The sequence below is a fragment of the Chrysoperla carnea genome, chromosome 5 (genome assembly GCF_905475395.1).
Source record: "Chrysoperla carnea chromosome 5, inChrCarn1.1, whole genome shotgun sequence".
NCBI classification, from domain to species: Eukaryota; Metazoa; Arthropoda; class Insecta; order Neuroptera; family Chrysopidae; genus Chrysoperla; species Chrysoperla carnea.
Window position 1 is genome coordinate 58,263,212 of NC_058341.1, and position 17,121 is coordinate 58,280,332.

Sequence of the window (17,121 nt, forward strand, 5' to 3'; positions counted from 1 at the left end):
TATAAGTATTACGAGTATGACAGAGTACATGTGTTAAGCAATGCATCTATGTGAGAGGTATTATATATGTTACATGAAATTGCAAAAGTGACTTGTATCGATGTCATTTAAGCTATACAACAGTTCTTCAGTTGTGTGCCTGCAGAGAGTGGGAGTCAACACATGTATATAATACCTCTCACTTAGATACATTGCTTAACGCATGTATTCTTTCATACTCGTGATATTTATATGTCTAGATATAAATCGAACTAGTGGTATATTAAAAAATTACCTAGTCGCTTTAATGAGCCGACTTTATTCCTAGACAACTTTTCCTTACCTCACAATCATGAAAACTCTTTTATTTTCTCATAGCTCTTAACTATATTCTCGTGATGCAGCCAACTGCTTCTAGCACCTGCATAAAAATTTTTTCGCAATCCCATATACCCATACCAAAAGTAATAAATATAATAAATATTTTTGTGCAATAGCAACTTCATATCAAAACAACACCGATATTCTGATATTACTCAAATTCAAAGTCATTCATTTTGTTGTAAGTTATTTAGTTACAAACACAAATTTCCATACGACCATACCACTAAACTAACATAGTTTTAGCTGTAGCAATAGTAGTTAGGCTTAGCTCATTTATTGTAGTCTAAGAGCGACTGTCAAAAATTAACTTATATATACAGTGTGTCGCATTTAATATGAAGACGCTCTCATATTGACGATATTTATAGGAATATCGATTTGAAATTTTGCACGGTTATACAGGGTGGTGGGTCATTTTTTTTAAGATACTTAACCGAAATCTGAAATTTAAACTGAGGCCACTGGACAAATATTGCCGATTCTTAATATTTCGCCTAGCGTCAGAGATATCGAAAAAAATTATAAGAAAAAAAATAAGTTGCTTAGAATTAAATACCCATACACCGATTTTCATGACAAAATTTGCATTTTTAATTTTTTCATTTATTTAATTTAATCCACACTCATAATTGGGATTTTGTAAAAAAAACGTTATCTTTTTTTTGTCAAAAATGGAAAGATCATATATAAAACTGTTTTTTATTTTTATACCATGTGTGTCTGTCCGTCTGACAACACGATAACTCAAAAACGAAAAAAGATACCAAGCTGAAATAGCGTGCTCAGGACATAAAAAGTTAGGTCGAGTCGGTAAATGAGCAACATAGATCAACTGGGTCTTTGGTCCGTAGGACTTATCGTGTAATCCAACAGAGTTAAAATAAAAATTTAAAGAAAAAAATGTTCCTTATAAAAAAAAAAATAAACAACTTTTGTTGAAAACATTTTTCGAAAAACGTTAGCTTTCGGAGGAAGGGCGACTTAAAAATATGTCATTATTGCATTTAATAGAAAGAAAATACGCTTGATCGATAATTGTAGGTCAAAGTCATGGACACCGGCGAATGTCCTCTACTGTCTTTGAAAAATGGCTAATACATTTTTCCGTAGTGTGCTTTCTTTCGATTAAATGCAATAATGACATATTTTTAAGTCGCATTTCCTCCGAAAGCTGACGATTTTAAATAAAATGGTTTAGATGAAAAATGTTTGTTTTTTATAAGGATCAACTTTTTAAGTTAAAGTGTTGTTTTATCTCTTACCGTTTAGGATCTAAATTGGCTATAAAATAAATCCGAAGAATTAAAACAAATCTGATGTCAGAACATGATGTCCTCCTCCAAACTCTGCAAGTTTTGTTTAAGTTATTTTTTGATTGGTTAACTACAAAACGAGCTATTAGCCATTATTTGTTGTGTGCGTAGTCATGGTAGGCACCATAAAATCGATGCCAGCGCTTGCAGTGAAATATTTTGGCATTCAAGGAGGCTGTTATGACTAATTTGCAATTCTTTACATGTTAATAATTATAGAAAAAATTTGTGAGACAATAATATTAAATTTTCAATGTAAGTCATAAATGCAATCCATACATACCCACGCACGGTGCGAATAGATCAATGACCCACCCTGTATTATGTATTCATGTACACACAAATCTACTCTCTCTCTCGAACAGTCTAATTTCGTTTTGAATGACTTATACGTTTTTCGCGTGATAGCTCATTGACTACTATTTTGTGTAGTAGTAGTGAGTTGAATGGTGGATAGGGAAACTCTAGAAAGAATTCTCAAATAAATATAATTGAACGTTATTTATATGTAATTGAATATTTTTTAATTTTTATGAATAAATTATACAGTATTGAAATATTATTTACCGAAAAAATTAGTTTCAATTACATAAATATTATATTCAACGACCAATATAATATTCAATTACGGCATTAATTGTATTACTTATTTATATTTTTATAGTAGTGTACCTGCTTTGTTAATACCGTACCACACAAAATTTTAACTTGTTACTTAAGACGGTTCTATGCACATTTTTCAATGGCGTGAAATCATTGTTTGATTGGCGTGAAACTTTCTAATTTTTTTAAGCCTCCTCTGAAATACACTGGTCAACACAAATTTTGTCACAGAAGCATGACTTTACTTTTTGAAAAGTTTTTGACGTGATGAATATGAATCTGATTGCAAAATTGCTTCAGCACGTTACGTTATCGAGAAATTCGTCCCTTAACATGAAAAAAACTTGTTTTTCTTCTTAATTCGAGGTCATATTTCACCAATGAATATTTCTTCCTCACGAAAACATTTACGTCATCAGAAAATACCATTAATTCCCCCTCAAAAACTATTTTCCAAAATCTTTTTCCAAGAAATAGAGAAGGTAATATATAAATATATAAGTATAGAATTAATTAATTATATATAAATATTTATATTATTAGTAATACAATGTATAGGTATTTTAACTATAATAAATGTCATCTGATTTCTCGAAGAGCAAAAAGGATATCAGAATGATTCAAAAAGTATTTTAAAGGAAGAAGGAAGGAAAAGGAAATCTTCCAATTTTTCATATGAAAAAATAATTACATAGTGGCGTTATGGAATTCAAATATAACCAAAAAACGAATTTTTCCCTATTTTAGCTAAATATTTCGAAAACCTTATGTATTAGAGAAATTCTGAATTCGAATTCGAATTTAGCACCCTCAAAAACTATAAGAAATGTCTGTCGCATCAATGTGACAAAAAAATCAAATCTTGTTGACCAGTGATATTGATTGGTGGAAAAAAATATTTATAAAGAAAAGCGGTTTTCCAGATAAGAATGGTTAAAGTTACATTTGAATTTCAAGCACTGCGATTATACCCTTTACTATATCGATTTGAAATTTGGATATGTTATAGGTAGTCATATTCTACCTGCCCTGGTTACATTATTTTTCGAAAATCCTGTTAATTTTCCCAATTTTTATTGTTCACATTCAGGTATAATGGAATACGAAAAAATACCTAAGTGTGAACAATGAAAATTGTGGAAAATTAACAGGATTTTCAAAAAATAAAAGTAACCAGGGCAGATAAAATATGAGTATCTATAACATATGCAAATTTCAAATCGATAGAGTAGGGTATAATCACAGTGCTTGAAATTCAATTGTAACTTTAACTATTCTTATCTGGAAAACCGCTTTTCTTTATAAATATTTTTTTCCGCCAATGAATATTTAAGAGGAGTCTTAAAAAAATTAGAAAGTTTCATGCCAATCAAATAATGATTTGACGCCAATGAAAAATATGTATAGAACCGTCTTAAGGCGTATAATTACAATCACAAAAACTACAGAGCGAATCTTATGAGAAATAGACACTTCCAAAAAAATTATTTCCCTCGTTTTTTTTGTCTTAAAAGTTAATTAAAGTCCAAAAAAGTCATCTAAGCTATCGAAACCGTTTTTTAATCGTTCATTTAATTAAAAATTTAATGTTAAAGTTAAATTTTCGCAAGGTAATATTCGCCATGGGATCTGACACTAGCGCTGTCTAGTGGTAGAAAATAGAAGTTGTCTATGGCAAGTCAAATTTATGCATGGTTATGATTGAATTGTTTATTTATATTTTAATAATGAGTGAAATAAAAAAAAATAAATTATTTAAACTATTTGATGTGATTTATTTCTTATTTCTGTTGAAATTTGACGTGTCATAAACAGCTTCTATTTTCTACCACCAGACAGCGCTAGAATCAGTTCCCATGGCGAATAAACAATTTTTATGAATGTTTTGAATCCAAAGAGTTTATATACATAGAGAACGCGAGGGATTTGCTAACCTGGGACGTACGTACACCCACACACACACACACACACACATACTTCTTCTCCAAATTAGTGTTAAGGCCTTCTCCTTACTATGAAACGTAAAGATATGTTGAAAATTTCGAAAATCGGACCCATTACAATAACTTAAAATAGACTTATGGTGTGTGACTTTTCAAAAAAGGTTAAAGCCTCAATATTAACTTAAACTTCAAAATCAAACATATTGAAATTCTCTTATGAAATTTTTATGATTTCTACAATAGAAAGGACATTAAATATTTCAAAATATATTTTACCAATAAAAATAAAGTTTTTTTTTGCATAAAATTTTTGTATTTAATAATATTTTTATATATTTAAAATGATTAGAGTAAAAAATATTTTTATTTTAAAATCCACAATTCACGTCAAACTTTAATTCTATACACGAATTAATATAAAACAAGTGAAAATAAACAATTGAATGAATTAATTGTTGAAATACCATTTATAGACAGCATACTTGTCACACATACATAACTGATATTCCCATATAATACATACTATTACTTATTTGTATTTTACAATTTGCGCCTTATTTGCAACCTCACAGGTAAACAGTGAAATATTTTTACATTTAAACTTTTATTTTATCTCTAACGGTTTACAAGATGGGTCCTACGGGCTCAAGACCCAATTGACCTATGATTCTCATTTACGAACTCGACCTCACTTTTTACGTCCTGAGTATGCTGTAAAAATGTCAACTTGATATCTTTTTTCGTTTATAAGTTATTGTGTTGACAGACGGACGGACGGACGGACTACCAAAAATGGACTAATTAGATGATTTTATGAACGCCTAATCGCATCGTGCGTGAGTTTTATTGGAGGCGTTTCCATAGTAACGATACACTACTTTAATTAAAGAATTGTATGAATGCATCATATATAATTGTATGGATTGTATTTATGACTTACATTGAAAAATTAATATTATTGTCTCACAAATTTAAATAAATAATTAAGATAATTTATATTTGAAAAACAATATTTGTGCAATTTGATTTCTTATTTTCACAATTTTTAATGCTTTAAGTTTAATTAATTAGTGTTTTTCAATAATTTTAATTTGACATTTTCTATAACATTTACATTTAAAGAATTGCAAATTAGTCATAACAGCCTCCTTTAACGCCAAAATTTTTCACTGCAAGCGCTGGCATCGATTTTATTGTCCCTATCATGACTACGCACACAACGAATACCCAAATTTTGTTTGTAGCATCAATATTTTTAAGCATTACAAACTAAACTTAGTATACCTGGTATATTACATATATACATGGTATAAAAATTAAATCAACAACAAAACTGTTTATAACCCATTAAATTAATCTTAAAAATTATAATATTTTATTTATGTTTATAACAATATTAATAATATAATTTTAATTGTAATAAATAAAAATTATTAATTTTATAATAAAACACGTGAAAACAAGAAATTGACGGAGTTAACTGTTGAAATACCATGAATAGACAGTGTTGATGATGCAATCTTTTTACATAATGTAAGTAAAGAAAGATAGCCACTCTTACACACAAAGTAATACGAGTATCTTTCTTCTCACTTCCTTATTAGATAGAGTATATGCCATAAACAAACAAAAACATACATAATATATGTACCGTATAAATTCAAAATATAATACATGTATACATATTATGTACTGTTCTCACCTAATTTGCGCCATCGCTGGTAAACAGGCATGTTTACTAAAAAGATTCAAGCAAAAGTTGTTAATTTTTTTATAAAGAAAATTTTTACATTTATCCTTTTGTTCTATTTCACTTTTTACGTCGTAGGCACGCTATTTCAGCTTGATATCTCTTTTCCTTTATGAGTTGTCATGTTTACGAACGGACAAGCAGACGGACAGACAAACAGACAGACAATCGGAAATGGAATAATTAAGTAATTTTATGAACAGCTGTACCAAAATTTTGTTCGTAGTATCAATATTTTTAAGCGTTACAAACTTGGGACTAATCTTAGTATACCTTGATATATTTCATATATACATGGTATAAATATATGTATTACCTACTTATATTCAGTCACATGCTATCAATGTACTGATAACAAGCAGTTCACGTCAATCTTCACTTTTAAATTTTTAAAAACGCAAACAAAATTTACAATTTGTTGAAATCAGTGGGGAAAATACAAAAAAGTTATTCCGAGCGTATCAAGATAAACGCGTATACAAAACTATTTTAACCTCCGACTAAAAATAGTGGTATTATAAGTTCAACATGTCTGTGTATCTGTGTGTTTGCCTGTAGCATCGTAGCTCCTTAACAGATGAACCGATTTTTATTGTTGTTTGAACCGATTTTTTGAGTGTTTTGCATTCCTTGAACCGTTTTCCTCATTATCTGTTCTAAATGGTCTATATTTCTAAACGACCATTAACATTCCTATCGAACTTTCTCAATTTTGTGACATCCTGATGTCAAAAGTTAATAGCTGAATGCTAAATTTATCAAAGCAGAGTTTTCTATAAAGAATTAATTTTTTTCGTAAACCTTATAATAAAATAGTTTTCCATATGTAGCCAACTTAGCGGACCCCCTATATAATTGATTTTGATTATGATTAATGTGTTCAACAGAACCATTCAGCGAGTGCACTCGTAACCATGAGTGAAAAGTAACCATGGTTACTTTTCATTGAAAATAATAACTTTTGTACTGAAATGAATCAATCATTCCGTTTTCACCTGATCGATGATTTAAGGCTTGTTGTCCTCTTGGTGAACCAAATTATCTAATATTATGTGAAATTATAACAATGAATTATTGCTCATATTAATTTTTGGCTTTAGTATTATATATTAATTCTTTTACAAAAATAAATTATTTTTGTGAAAAATAAATGATTGAAATTTGGTTTTGATTTCAGAAATGACTTGTAAAAATTTGAGAAAATTTTTTTGATGATAATTGTTTTTTAACCGACTTCAAACAAAAACGGAGGAGGTTATCAATTCGACTGTATTTTTTTTTTTATGTTTGTTACCTCAGAACTTTCGACTGGGTGAACCGATTTTGATGATTCTTTATCTATTTGGAAGCTCGTGCTTCCCGTGTGGCCCATGAGAAAACCGTAAAAATCTTAAATTTGCATTAAATATGCACGACAAGAAAACGAATAACTCAATATCACACCAACCCATTTCGATGATTCTTTTTTTAGTGACAAATTAGTTATTGTACTCCAGATTCACTAAAAATCAATAAATAAATAAAAACTTTTAACAAAAAGAAAACCGACTTCAAAAGAAAAACTTTTCCAAAAGAAATTAAAATGCACTAAAAAGTAAAAAAATAACGATAATATAATGTAGTAAAAATTATTGTTATTTTTGGAGTTCTATCAGAGTAGTTTCCTTAGCTGACACCGACTCCAAAAATAACAATAATTTTAACTACATTATATTATCGTTATTTTTTTACTTTTTAGTGCATTTTAATTTCTTTTGAAGTCGGTTTTCTTTTTGTTAAAAATTTTTTTTATTTTGTATTTGTTAGAATTTGAAAAAAGCCAGAAAAACAATTTTATGTAAATGCTAGCCTGATACACGCCCGTTTCACTGGGCTTAAAAGTAAAAAAAAAATCGCTTTATAGCCTCCACCTATCTTGTGTGCAGAGTTTTCAATTTCGTTAAATGTAAAATAGTCATAATTCATTGAGTATATCAGAAAACTTGGCCATGAATGGTTTGAATTTACTATTTTTACAGAATACTTTAATTCATGGTTCAAAATGATGATTATAGATCTAATCCATCTATAATCATAATTTTGAACCATAAATTACAGATTTCTGTAAAAATTTAAAATAGTAAATGTCAGATTAAATTTTATTTTTATTTTTTTTATTTGTTTTAAAATATCTTTATAAACTATAGCTCATGTGTTATTTTGAAGTATGGGCTATATTGCTGTACAGTTTCATGAAAACTCATTCGCTAGTTTTTGCGTGAAAGCGTAACAAACAAACAAACAAACATCCTTACTTTCGCATTTACAATATTTAGAGATAGAGATTTCTAAAATCACAAAATTTAATATTTTTTTCAATTTTTCAAATAAAATATTTTCCTATATTTGTTTGGTACGTTTTTGATTACATATTTAAAAAATTTTTAATCTGACCTCATGCCGCCCTCTTTTTAAAATTCAACCAACGAGTTCATTAAAGAAGCGTCGCAAAGACGAAACATAGTAAATGTGTAACGTGCGATAAGGAAGGTTTCAAAAACGAAATGAAGATGTTTTTGATTCTTTGCTAGCATCCGAATGCCTTCAAGTCACACAATATTCTACAAAAAAAGGAGATAAGAAGATGAGCCTCTGTCAAAAATAAATATATAATTAGCAGGATTCTTTTGTACTCCACCGATTTTTATACAGAGTGGTCCAAGATGTAACAGCAGAACTTGTATTGGCATATTGACAATATCATAATACATTTATATAGCCGAGAAGTCGTCATTTTCCAGATACATGTTAAAATTTTAGAAGAAAAATCATATTTTGTGAACATTGCCCAAACGCCTGCATAGAAAAATTGGAAAATAGAAGGATAACGATATGTTCTGATTTAATGCTTATGGTGATAAATTACGAAAATGCCGGGAGACGTATTAGTTTGTCGTCACCACTTTTCGAGAAACAAATCTCTACGACCCCTAGCTTTATTACAAATACAATAACGTTTTGTTTCATGCACTATGTGCCAAATTTCAAAATTTTCTAAGAAATCATCTTGGCAATATTCACAATAAGACCATGTATCTAGAAAAATGCACTTTTACGGGTTAAATATATTGAGAAATTGCCATTATTTAAACGTTATCTGCCATTTGATAAAGTCCCTCTTTATTGACTTAGACAACCCTACAGTATAAAGCGAACCCTATGTAAAGGATGTCCCAAAGTTAAGACAAGAAATAATTTTGATAGAAAACACAGTTTTTTAATTATAAAAGTTGTAAATATAATTAAAAAATTTGCAGTAAAGGGTTCTATATAGAATAGTATATCTGGAATAATTTATAGAATATCAGGTAAATTTCCAAGTTCTTGATGGCAAATAGAAGTTTTATTGTCGAAAGTTTCCTTGACCTTTTTGCATGCATGTATCTGAATAGTGGCATTACAGATCTGAAGACTTAACTTCATTAAAAACAAGTGAAAACAAACAATGGAATGAGTTAATTGTCAAATGTCAGTGCTTGCATTATTTTGAAAATAAATTAGAAAAGTTAAACCAACACAAATATGGCCGCCATTTATTTGGTTTTCGAAAATTTTCGAAATTATTTTCTAGAATTTTTTATTATTTTTCGAGAATGTTTCACTAGACCGCTAGTTGACGCTACCTACAAATTTTCAACTCACTATCTTTTATAGTTTTAGAGGAAATGGACGCCAAAATTATATCCTCATTTACGCCCTCACAGGTAAAACAGTAATGCTTACGAAAAAATGTTTCAAACAAAAGTTGTTAATTTTTATAAGGAATTTTTTTTATTTAAACCCTTGTTCTATCTCATTTATGAGCCCAACTTCACTTTTTTCGTACTGAGCACGCTATAAAGCCTTAGCCTGATATCTCATTTCGTTTTTTATTTATAGAGTTTACAGACGGACAGACAGACAACCGGATATTGACTTTTTAGGTGATTTAGGCGGTCTATCATATTCCCTAAATTTTTTTTAATTGATCTTTTCACGTTTGATGAAGCTACTACAGGTAATATAGAAACTCATTACTCTTGTCCATAATGCACTAAATTACAGGAGTTATTTTATTATTTAAATAGGTTCAGGAAGGAGTTCTTCCATTTTAAGGAAAACCGTTTTAGGATATATCTCCATAACGGCGTACTTTCAACCAAAAATGGTCATAATCTTTTGTAAAATAATTTTTTTCCTTGTACCACTCACTAACCGTTTATGACTTATCAGCTATGACAATTTACTTTTTGACTATTTGACCGATATCTCTTCTAATATTTGTTTAAACTAGAAAATGATAATAACCTAACTTTTAAATCTACAAATTTCCTAAAACTTTTACTTCAAACTTTTTTTTCTAAAATTAATATTTATGAAGTTGTAACGCGTTTAATGTTGCATCCTTTATTATTAAGTAAAAGTATCCACGGTGTTTTCAACTTAATAAATTGCTCAAAGAATATCATTTTGCAATTTTCGTATGATTATTATTACAATTAGATTGAATAGTGACACCCAATATTTTAATAATACACTTTATCCAACAATATACCTGCTTTGTTACCCCCCTGTGAACAATGTGTGATGATGATCCATTGAATGTTTATATCTGTTCAATGTTAACAATGTCAAAATATAAACAAATATATATGATTAACTAAACTTATTTTTATACAATAGCACATGTGGTTCTGGCATCTTATACACAAATCTAAAAATGTTACAGAAAAAAAAAAAACTTTTTAACAATGACTACATACTTAAAGAAAGACTTACTTACTTACGGCACATTACATCACCGCAACGCAACAAGACGAAAGCGATTACGGGTGTAAAAGTAATAGAAAAAAATTCTATTTTTAACATTTACTGATACAAAATTATTGTATTCGTCTCGTAAATCGATTTTAATTTTGATAAAAGTTATTATCAAAGTTAAACAAGTGATAACAAACAATTGAATGAGTTAATTGTTGGAATACTTTGGATTGAAAGTGATTAATGTCAGTGCTTGCGGTCTATACCATGCGGCATGCATATATGTAATATGCAAGGTATACTAAGTTTAGTCCCAAGTTTGTAACGCTTAAAAATATTGATGCTACGAACAAAATTTTGGTAAAGGTGTTCATAAAATCACCTAATTAATCCATTTCCTGCTGTCTGTCTGTCGTCTGTCATCACGATTACTCAAAAACGAAAAGAGGTATCACGCTTTTCTAGCGTGCGTAGGACGTAAAAAGTGAGGCCAAATTCGAAAATAAGCAACATAGGTCAATTGAGTCTTGGGTCCGTAGGACCCATCTTGTAAACCATTAGAGATAGAACAAAAGTTTAAATGTAAAAAATGTTCCTTATAAAAAAATAAACAACTTTTGTTTGAAACATTATTTCGTAAACATCACTGTTTACCCGTGAGTGCGCAAATTAGGCGTAATTTGTATAGTATGTATTATATGGGTATATAAGTTATGTATGTGTGACATAAGTTTGAAAAACCAACACAATCATGGAGGCCTTTTTTCTGGAAAAATGTTTTGGTTTTCGAAAGTATTTTCTAGAATTTCTCGAGAATCTTTCACAAGACTACTAGTTCAAGCTACCTACAAATTTTCAACTCCTTATCTTTGATAGATTCGGATAAAATGGACATCAAAGTTTTGTCTTAATTTGCGGCCTCGCGGCTAAACAATTACGTTTACGAGAAAATGTTTCAAGCAAAAGTTCTTTATTTTTTTATAAGGAACGTTTTTTATTTCTATCTCTAACGGTTTATAGGATGGATCCAACAGACCCAAGATCCAATGAGCATATGTTCACTTTTTACGTCTTGAGCACGATATACAAATTTCAGTTTGATATATCTTTTCGTTTTTGAGTTGTCGTATTGACCGACGTACAGACGGATAGACAAAAGGAAATGGGCTAATTAAGGGATTTTATAAACACCTTTATCAAATTTTGTTCGTTACATCAATATTTCTAAGCGTTACAAACTTGGAACTAAAATTAGTATTACTTTATATATATTTCATATACAGGGTGTTCTGTTAATGTCTTTGGATAACACAATCAAGGCTCTATCAAAGTTGTTGTGTTTTGCTATAACTTTATGTGTTATGTATTACACAATTTACTCCCCTCCGTATCTATATTAATGTATAATTTGATACCTCTCACATCTAAGTGTCTCTTTATTGGTGAAATAATTTGATAAATATGTATTATTTTTTTGTTTTCTTTATAAATAAAGACAACAAAATATTTTTTTTAGTATTCGCTACTCAATTAAATCAATTTACAATTTGATAGGTTTGAGAATTCATAAATCTTTCTATTTTTCCCATCGCCCGAATCAGGTCTCTGATCGAAATTTGGTAAAGAGCTTTTTCATTTGTCTTGATAAGCTTAATTTACTGGTATAGTTTTCTACTATCATTAACATAACACCCAGTATACAGGTAAATTAATAAAATAGAAATATTTATCATAGGCAAAGTTTTAGTAAATAAATATTACTAGAATTTGATTTATCAATTCCTTATCGATTTTTCTAAAATATTTCCTCATACACATATTTTTGATTTTATTGCTTTTCATCTCAAAAAAACCAAAGAAATTAGGCGTATCAAAAATCCTGTGGCAATTCAATATTGTAGTATTGTTTGCCTGATATTATAACAGAATTCGAAAATCCGATACGAAATAGAAATTTAATTGATGGAAGTGCAGGGAAGACATATTTGAGAGCATAGAGAGCACCTCATGCTTTTTAACATTGAATTTTACATTATTATACAATTTATTTCATAATTTTACTCCACAAGTAAACAAAGCGTGTTATTTATTTTTCTTAAGTTGAAAAAATAAAAACTACTATTAATCATTTGATCCAAAATTTTTTTTCCGTAATAAATGTTTTTTTTTAATGAGTTAAAAAAAAATTTTTTTGACTTCTCGTCTAGTTTCAGACTATAGTACAATAATCATAAAGCTATGGATCTGGCGTCTAAAAGTCATATCCACGGCTTGTTATACTTTTTCTCACAACTTTGTATATCGACAAGAAGGATAGACTTTCGTCAAAAAATAATTCTTTGTTTCTTTTTTTAATTTTGATTTTGAGGTCATGAACATTCACCACACACGAAAATTCTGCCAAAATTTTGTATTCAAAATAAAAACAAATGTTTTTTTTTTCCATATAGAAAATAAATTATCGCAAAAAATATACAAACCTTAATTTCATTATCTGGCGATTCTTTTTTAATTTTTGTCCAACCGATTAACTTTTCAACATTGTTCGATGATGGTTCTGGATGCGGTGATGTTCGACTGCCCATTACACAAAAATTTTAATCAAACAGAAAAAAAAAAAAAAAACTAAAAATATTTTGAGATAAACACTTTGGTTTTAATTGTTGTTGTAAGTTTCACACCATGATGCAAGAGTACAAACAAAAACGGAAAAAAAGTTTTGAACTTTTTGTTGTGGATTTTCAAACTGTTGTGAGTTTTAAAAATAGAAATAAATAAGCCAGATGTGATTACTTTATAATAAACTTTTCAATGTTTTAAACACATATAGATCTTTAAGCGTAAATAAAATCCGACGCTATGCGTCGTCGAGTACATTTCAGTGTATATATACGAATCGTTTTGTATAAAAAGTATGTTGTATATACGACGCTCAACGCCCGTTATAATGTGTTCAAACAACTAATAGGTTCCTGCATTGTACAACAACAGAGTTCTGTGATTATTTTTGAAACATGAGTGGGGGTAACATAACTCCCGCCATCAAAAACTATACGTCAAAAACAATATAATATAATTCCTCTCACTTGGTTTTTGTTATTTCAATAAAAGAAGAAAAAAAAAGTATTCGTAAAGTGAGATAACTTCATTTTACTCGAATTATGCTCTGTGGGTTGAAATGAATTCGATATAGAATTTTGTTCATTTAAATATAAATTTTCCCTTAAATTCTTTTTGGTTTTGAATTTTTTTGGTCGAGTATAATACGCGTGCGTTCTAAAATTTTAGTTTCATTTTTTAGTATCAAATTTTTTGCCATTGTTAATTAAGATTTCGAAAAGGGTCCGTGTTTTTATACCGTGCATATATGTAATATGCAAGGTATACTAAGTTTAGTCCCAAGTTTGTAACGCTTAAAAATATTGATGCTACGAACAAAATTTTGTTATAGGTGTTTATAAAATCATCTAATTAGTCCATTTCCGGTTATCCGTCCGTCCGTCCGTTGTGACCACGATAGCTAAAAAACAAAAAAAAATATCAAGCTGAAATTTTTACAGCGTACTCAGGACGTAGAGTTCGTAAATGAGCAACATAGGTCAATTGGGTCTTGGGTCCGTAGGACCCGTTTTGTAAACCGTTAGAGATAGAACAAAAGTTTAAATGTAAAAAATGTTCCATATCAAAAATTAAATAACTTTTGTTTGAAATATTTTTTCGTAAACATCACTGTTTACCAATGAGGTCGAAAATTAGGCGTAAATTGTATAGTATGTATTATATTGGAATATCAGTTATGTATGTGTGACATGTATGTATGTGTAATGTGATAGAGTAATCCACACTGTCTATGCATGGTATTTCAACAATTAACTCAGTCAATTGTTTGTTTTCACTTGTTGGATAATATGATTCAATCAAAAGTAAGGTACAGAACAAAATTGGGATATATAAATTGCAAAATCATCCAGATTTCGTGTCTATAGATTATTTAGGTTAATTAACATCTAAAAACAGTCGAGTTTGATGATGAGGTTAGTATCTCCCGAATTGTTATAAAATATAAGCTTTTGATACGGGATTCGTCCTATATCTCAAAAGGTGCTCATTTAATCGTTAAATGAACCTGTTTTTTGTATTTATTAGATCAAAGTTACCCTATTTACTAAGTTTTATTTTTTCGATTTTTTCAAAGGGGTACCAAAAATCGGGTAATTTTGTTTGCCTCCAATTTGGATAATATTCATTTTCTAGAGCAATTGCCGTCCAAAAAATATAAAAATCGGGTTACTTTGATGATCGGACGAACAATTTCTGAGGAGATATCGTCTAAAATTGATGGGTAATATCTTGGAGATATCTCAGAAATGTGTCGTTCAATTGAAAAATCAATTTTAATGTCCAATTAAGTATGAATAAATAAAGCTCCAAAAACATATAAATTAAGTTCATTTGACGATAAAATGAGTATTTATATCGACATATTTCCAGTATTGATTCGAAATAAAAGCTTCTGGTACAAGATTTTAAGTGTTATCTCAAAAACTATAAATCTAATCGATAAATAAATTTGATTTTTGTATTTTTTTCTTTCGAAACAAAAAATTAAGAAAATTTAAGCCTGATATTTAGATTATATTTAATCTTTTTTTGGAGCAATTTTGACACAAAAAAATCGGGTTACTTTTTGAATTGGACGGAACGAGGGATAATATCTCGGGACAGTTTCTTCATCGATATCTCAGAAAGTTGTCGTTCAATCGCAAAATCAACTTAAGAAAATCGTATAAATACGATTAACAAAATATAATCGGATTTATCAGGAAGAAATTGATCTGCTCCTTAAAGTTCCCCGAATTTATATTGGAAACATTGCGTATCAATAGGTATCAATTTAGACAAACGACCAACATAGTTTAGAAAAACAATCCATATTTTCATGACTTCAACTCGCCAAGTGCGTTCACTACTAATTTTTTCAAATAAATTAAATATTTAAAGAAACACCCGATACAAAATCAGGTCCGTTCAAGTTCTGTTCATCCATTTGACAACCATCACCTCTTTTCTAGCTTTTATCGGGTACGGCACAATATAATCGAACTTAAGCACCCCCCTGAGCGGCCCATTTTTTTAGAACAAAGTTTTTACAGCCTAATAAACAACCGTGGAAAATTTTTAAGGTGCAATACTACTTTCTTTTTAGATAAATAAAATTTTTTGTATCTCCAATTTTGATAAAACTCAGTATATAAGGTAATTTTGACCCAAAAAGTACAAAAATCGGGTGCATTTGACGACTGGTCGAATAGTTTTTGAGATACAGACTAAAATGCATCCAAATATTGCAATATCTCAGAAACTCTGCATCCAATCATTAAATTAACCTGATTTTTATACTTTTTGGATCAAAATTACCCCATCCATCGAGTTTCATCTAATTCCAAATTTTTTCTTTGTGTTTTTCTCGATTTTTTCAAAGGGGTACGCACCCCTTAAACAAATTAAAGCAAAAAAATCGAGAAATTTGTTATTTCCAATTTGGATAAAACTCAGTGTATAAGGTAATTTGGACCCAAAAAGTACAAATCAGTCAAATAGTTTTTGAGATACGGACTAAAATCGAACCAAACATTGCGATATCTCAGAAACTCTGCATTGTAACTTATTATAGGTGAAATAATTTTTAAAATCGATTAAGTAGTTAATTCAAGAATATGACAAATTTTCATACAAACTATCATCCCCTTTTCATCACCAAAATACAGATTTTCATATAAACTTTCACCTCCTTGAAGAGTGAATATTTTGAAAATAGTAATACAGAAAACTTTTGTTTTGAAACATGCTCATATATCATTTTTTACATTTCTAACATCGAAATTGACCAAGTTTAATACAAACTTCCAACACTCATTTTAACTCCTTAAGGGATTAATTTCCAAAAATCCTCTCTTAGTGTACACTTACGTAGTGCACACTTAAAGAACGGGCGTTCATATGTGTCATCATCGGTCAGTAGTCTGTTATTATTTTATTATTTTATTTATAGGTAATAATAAAATTTTGACATCCGCTACTACACTGGACGTGCCATGCAGATAAACTGAAGTGATTGATTTTTTCACTTCTTGATCATTGAGTGTTATATTTTTTATTATATATATTTATTAAAAATGTACCGCTTAAAAAAAGAAAGGCTAGAGAAATAATATTAAGATTTAATTTGGTTCAGTTTGTTATTTGTATATATCATATCTGTAACAAAATTGCCTATAAATAAGAAGTACCTATATATATATTGTTTCTCTAGCCTTTTATTAGCCACGGGTAGTGTATTATTAGTCACGGATAGGGAATAACTGTCTTT

The 17,121-nt window shown here is 29.2% G+C and overlaps 1 protein-coding gene across 1 annotated transcript in view; it reads right to left on the reverse strand.

Annotated features, from left to right (window-relative positions):
* Window positions 1-13,611, reverse strand: part of LOC123301674 (sine oculis-binding protein homolog) — an 88,172-nt gene extending 74,561 nt beyond the window's left edge. Inside the window, exon 1 of the mRNA XM_044884522.1 lies at window positions 13,232-13,611. Coding sequence (XP_044740457.1) covers window positions 13,232-13,336 — 105 coding nt within the window. The 5' untranslated portion in view covers window positions 13,337-13,611. The remainder of the gene's footprint in view (window positions 1-13,231) is intronic.
* Window positions 13,612-17,121: the final 3,510 nt, after the last annotated feature.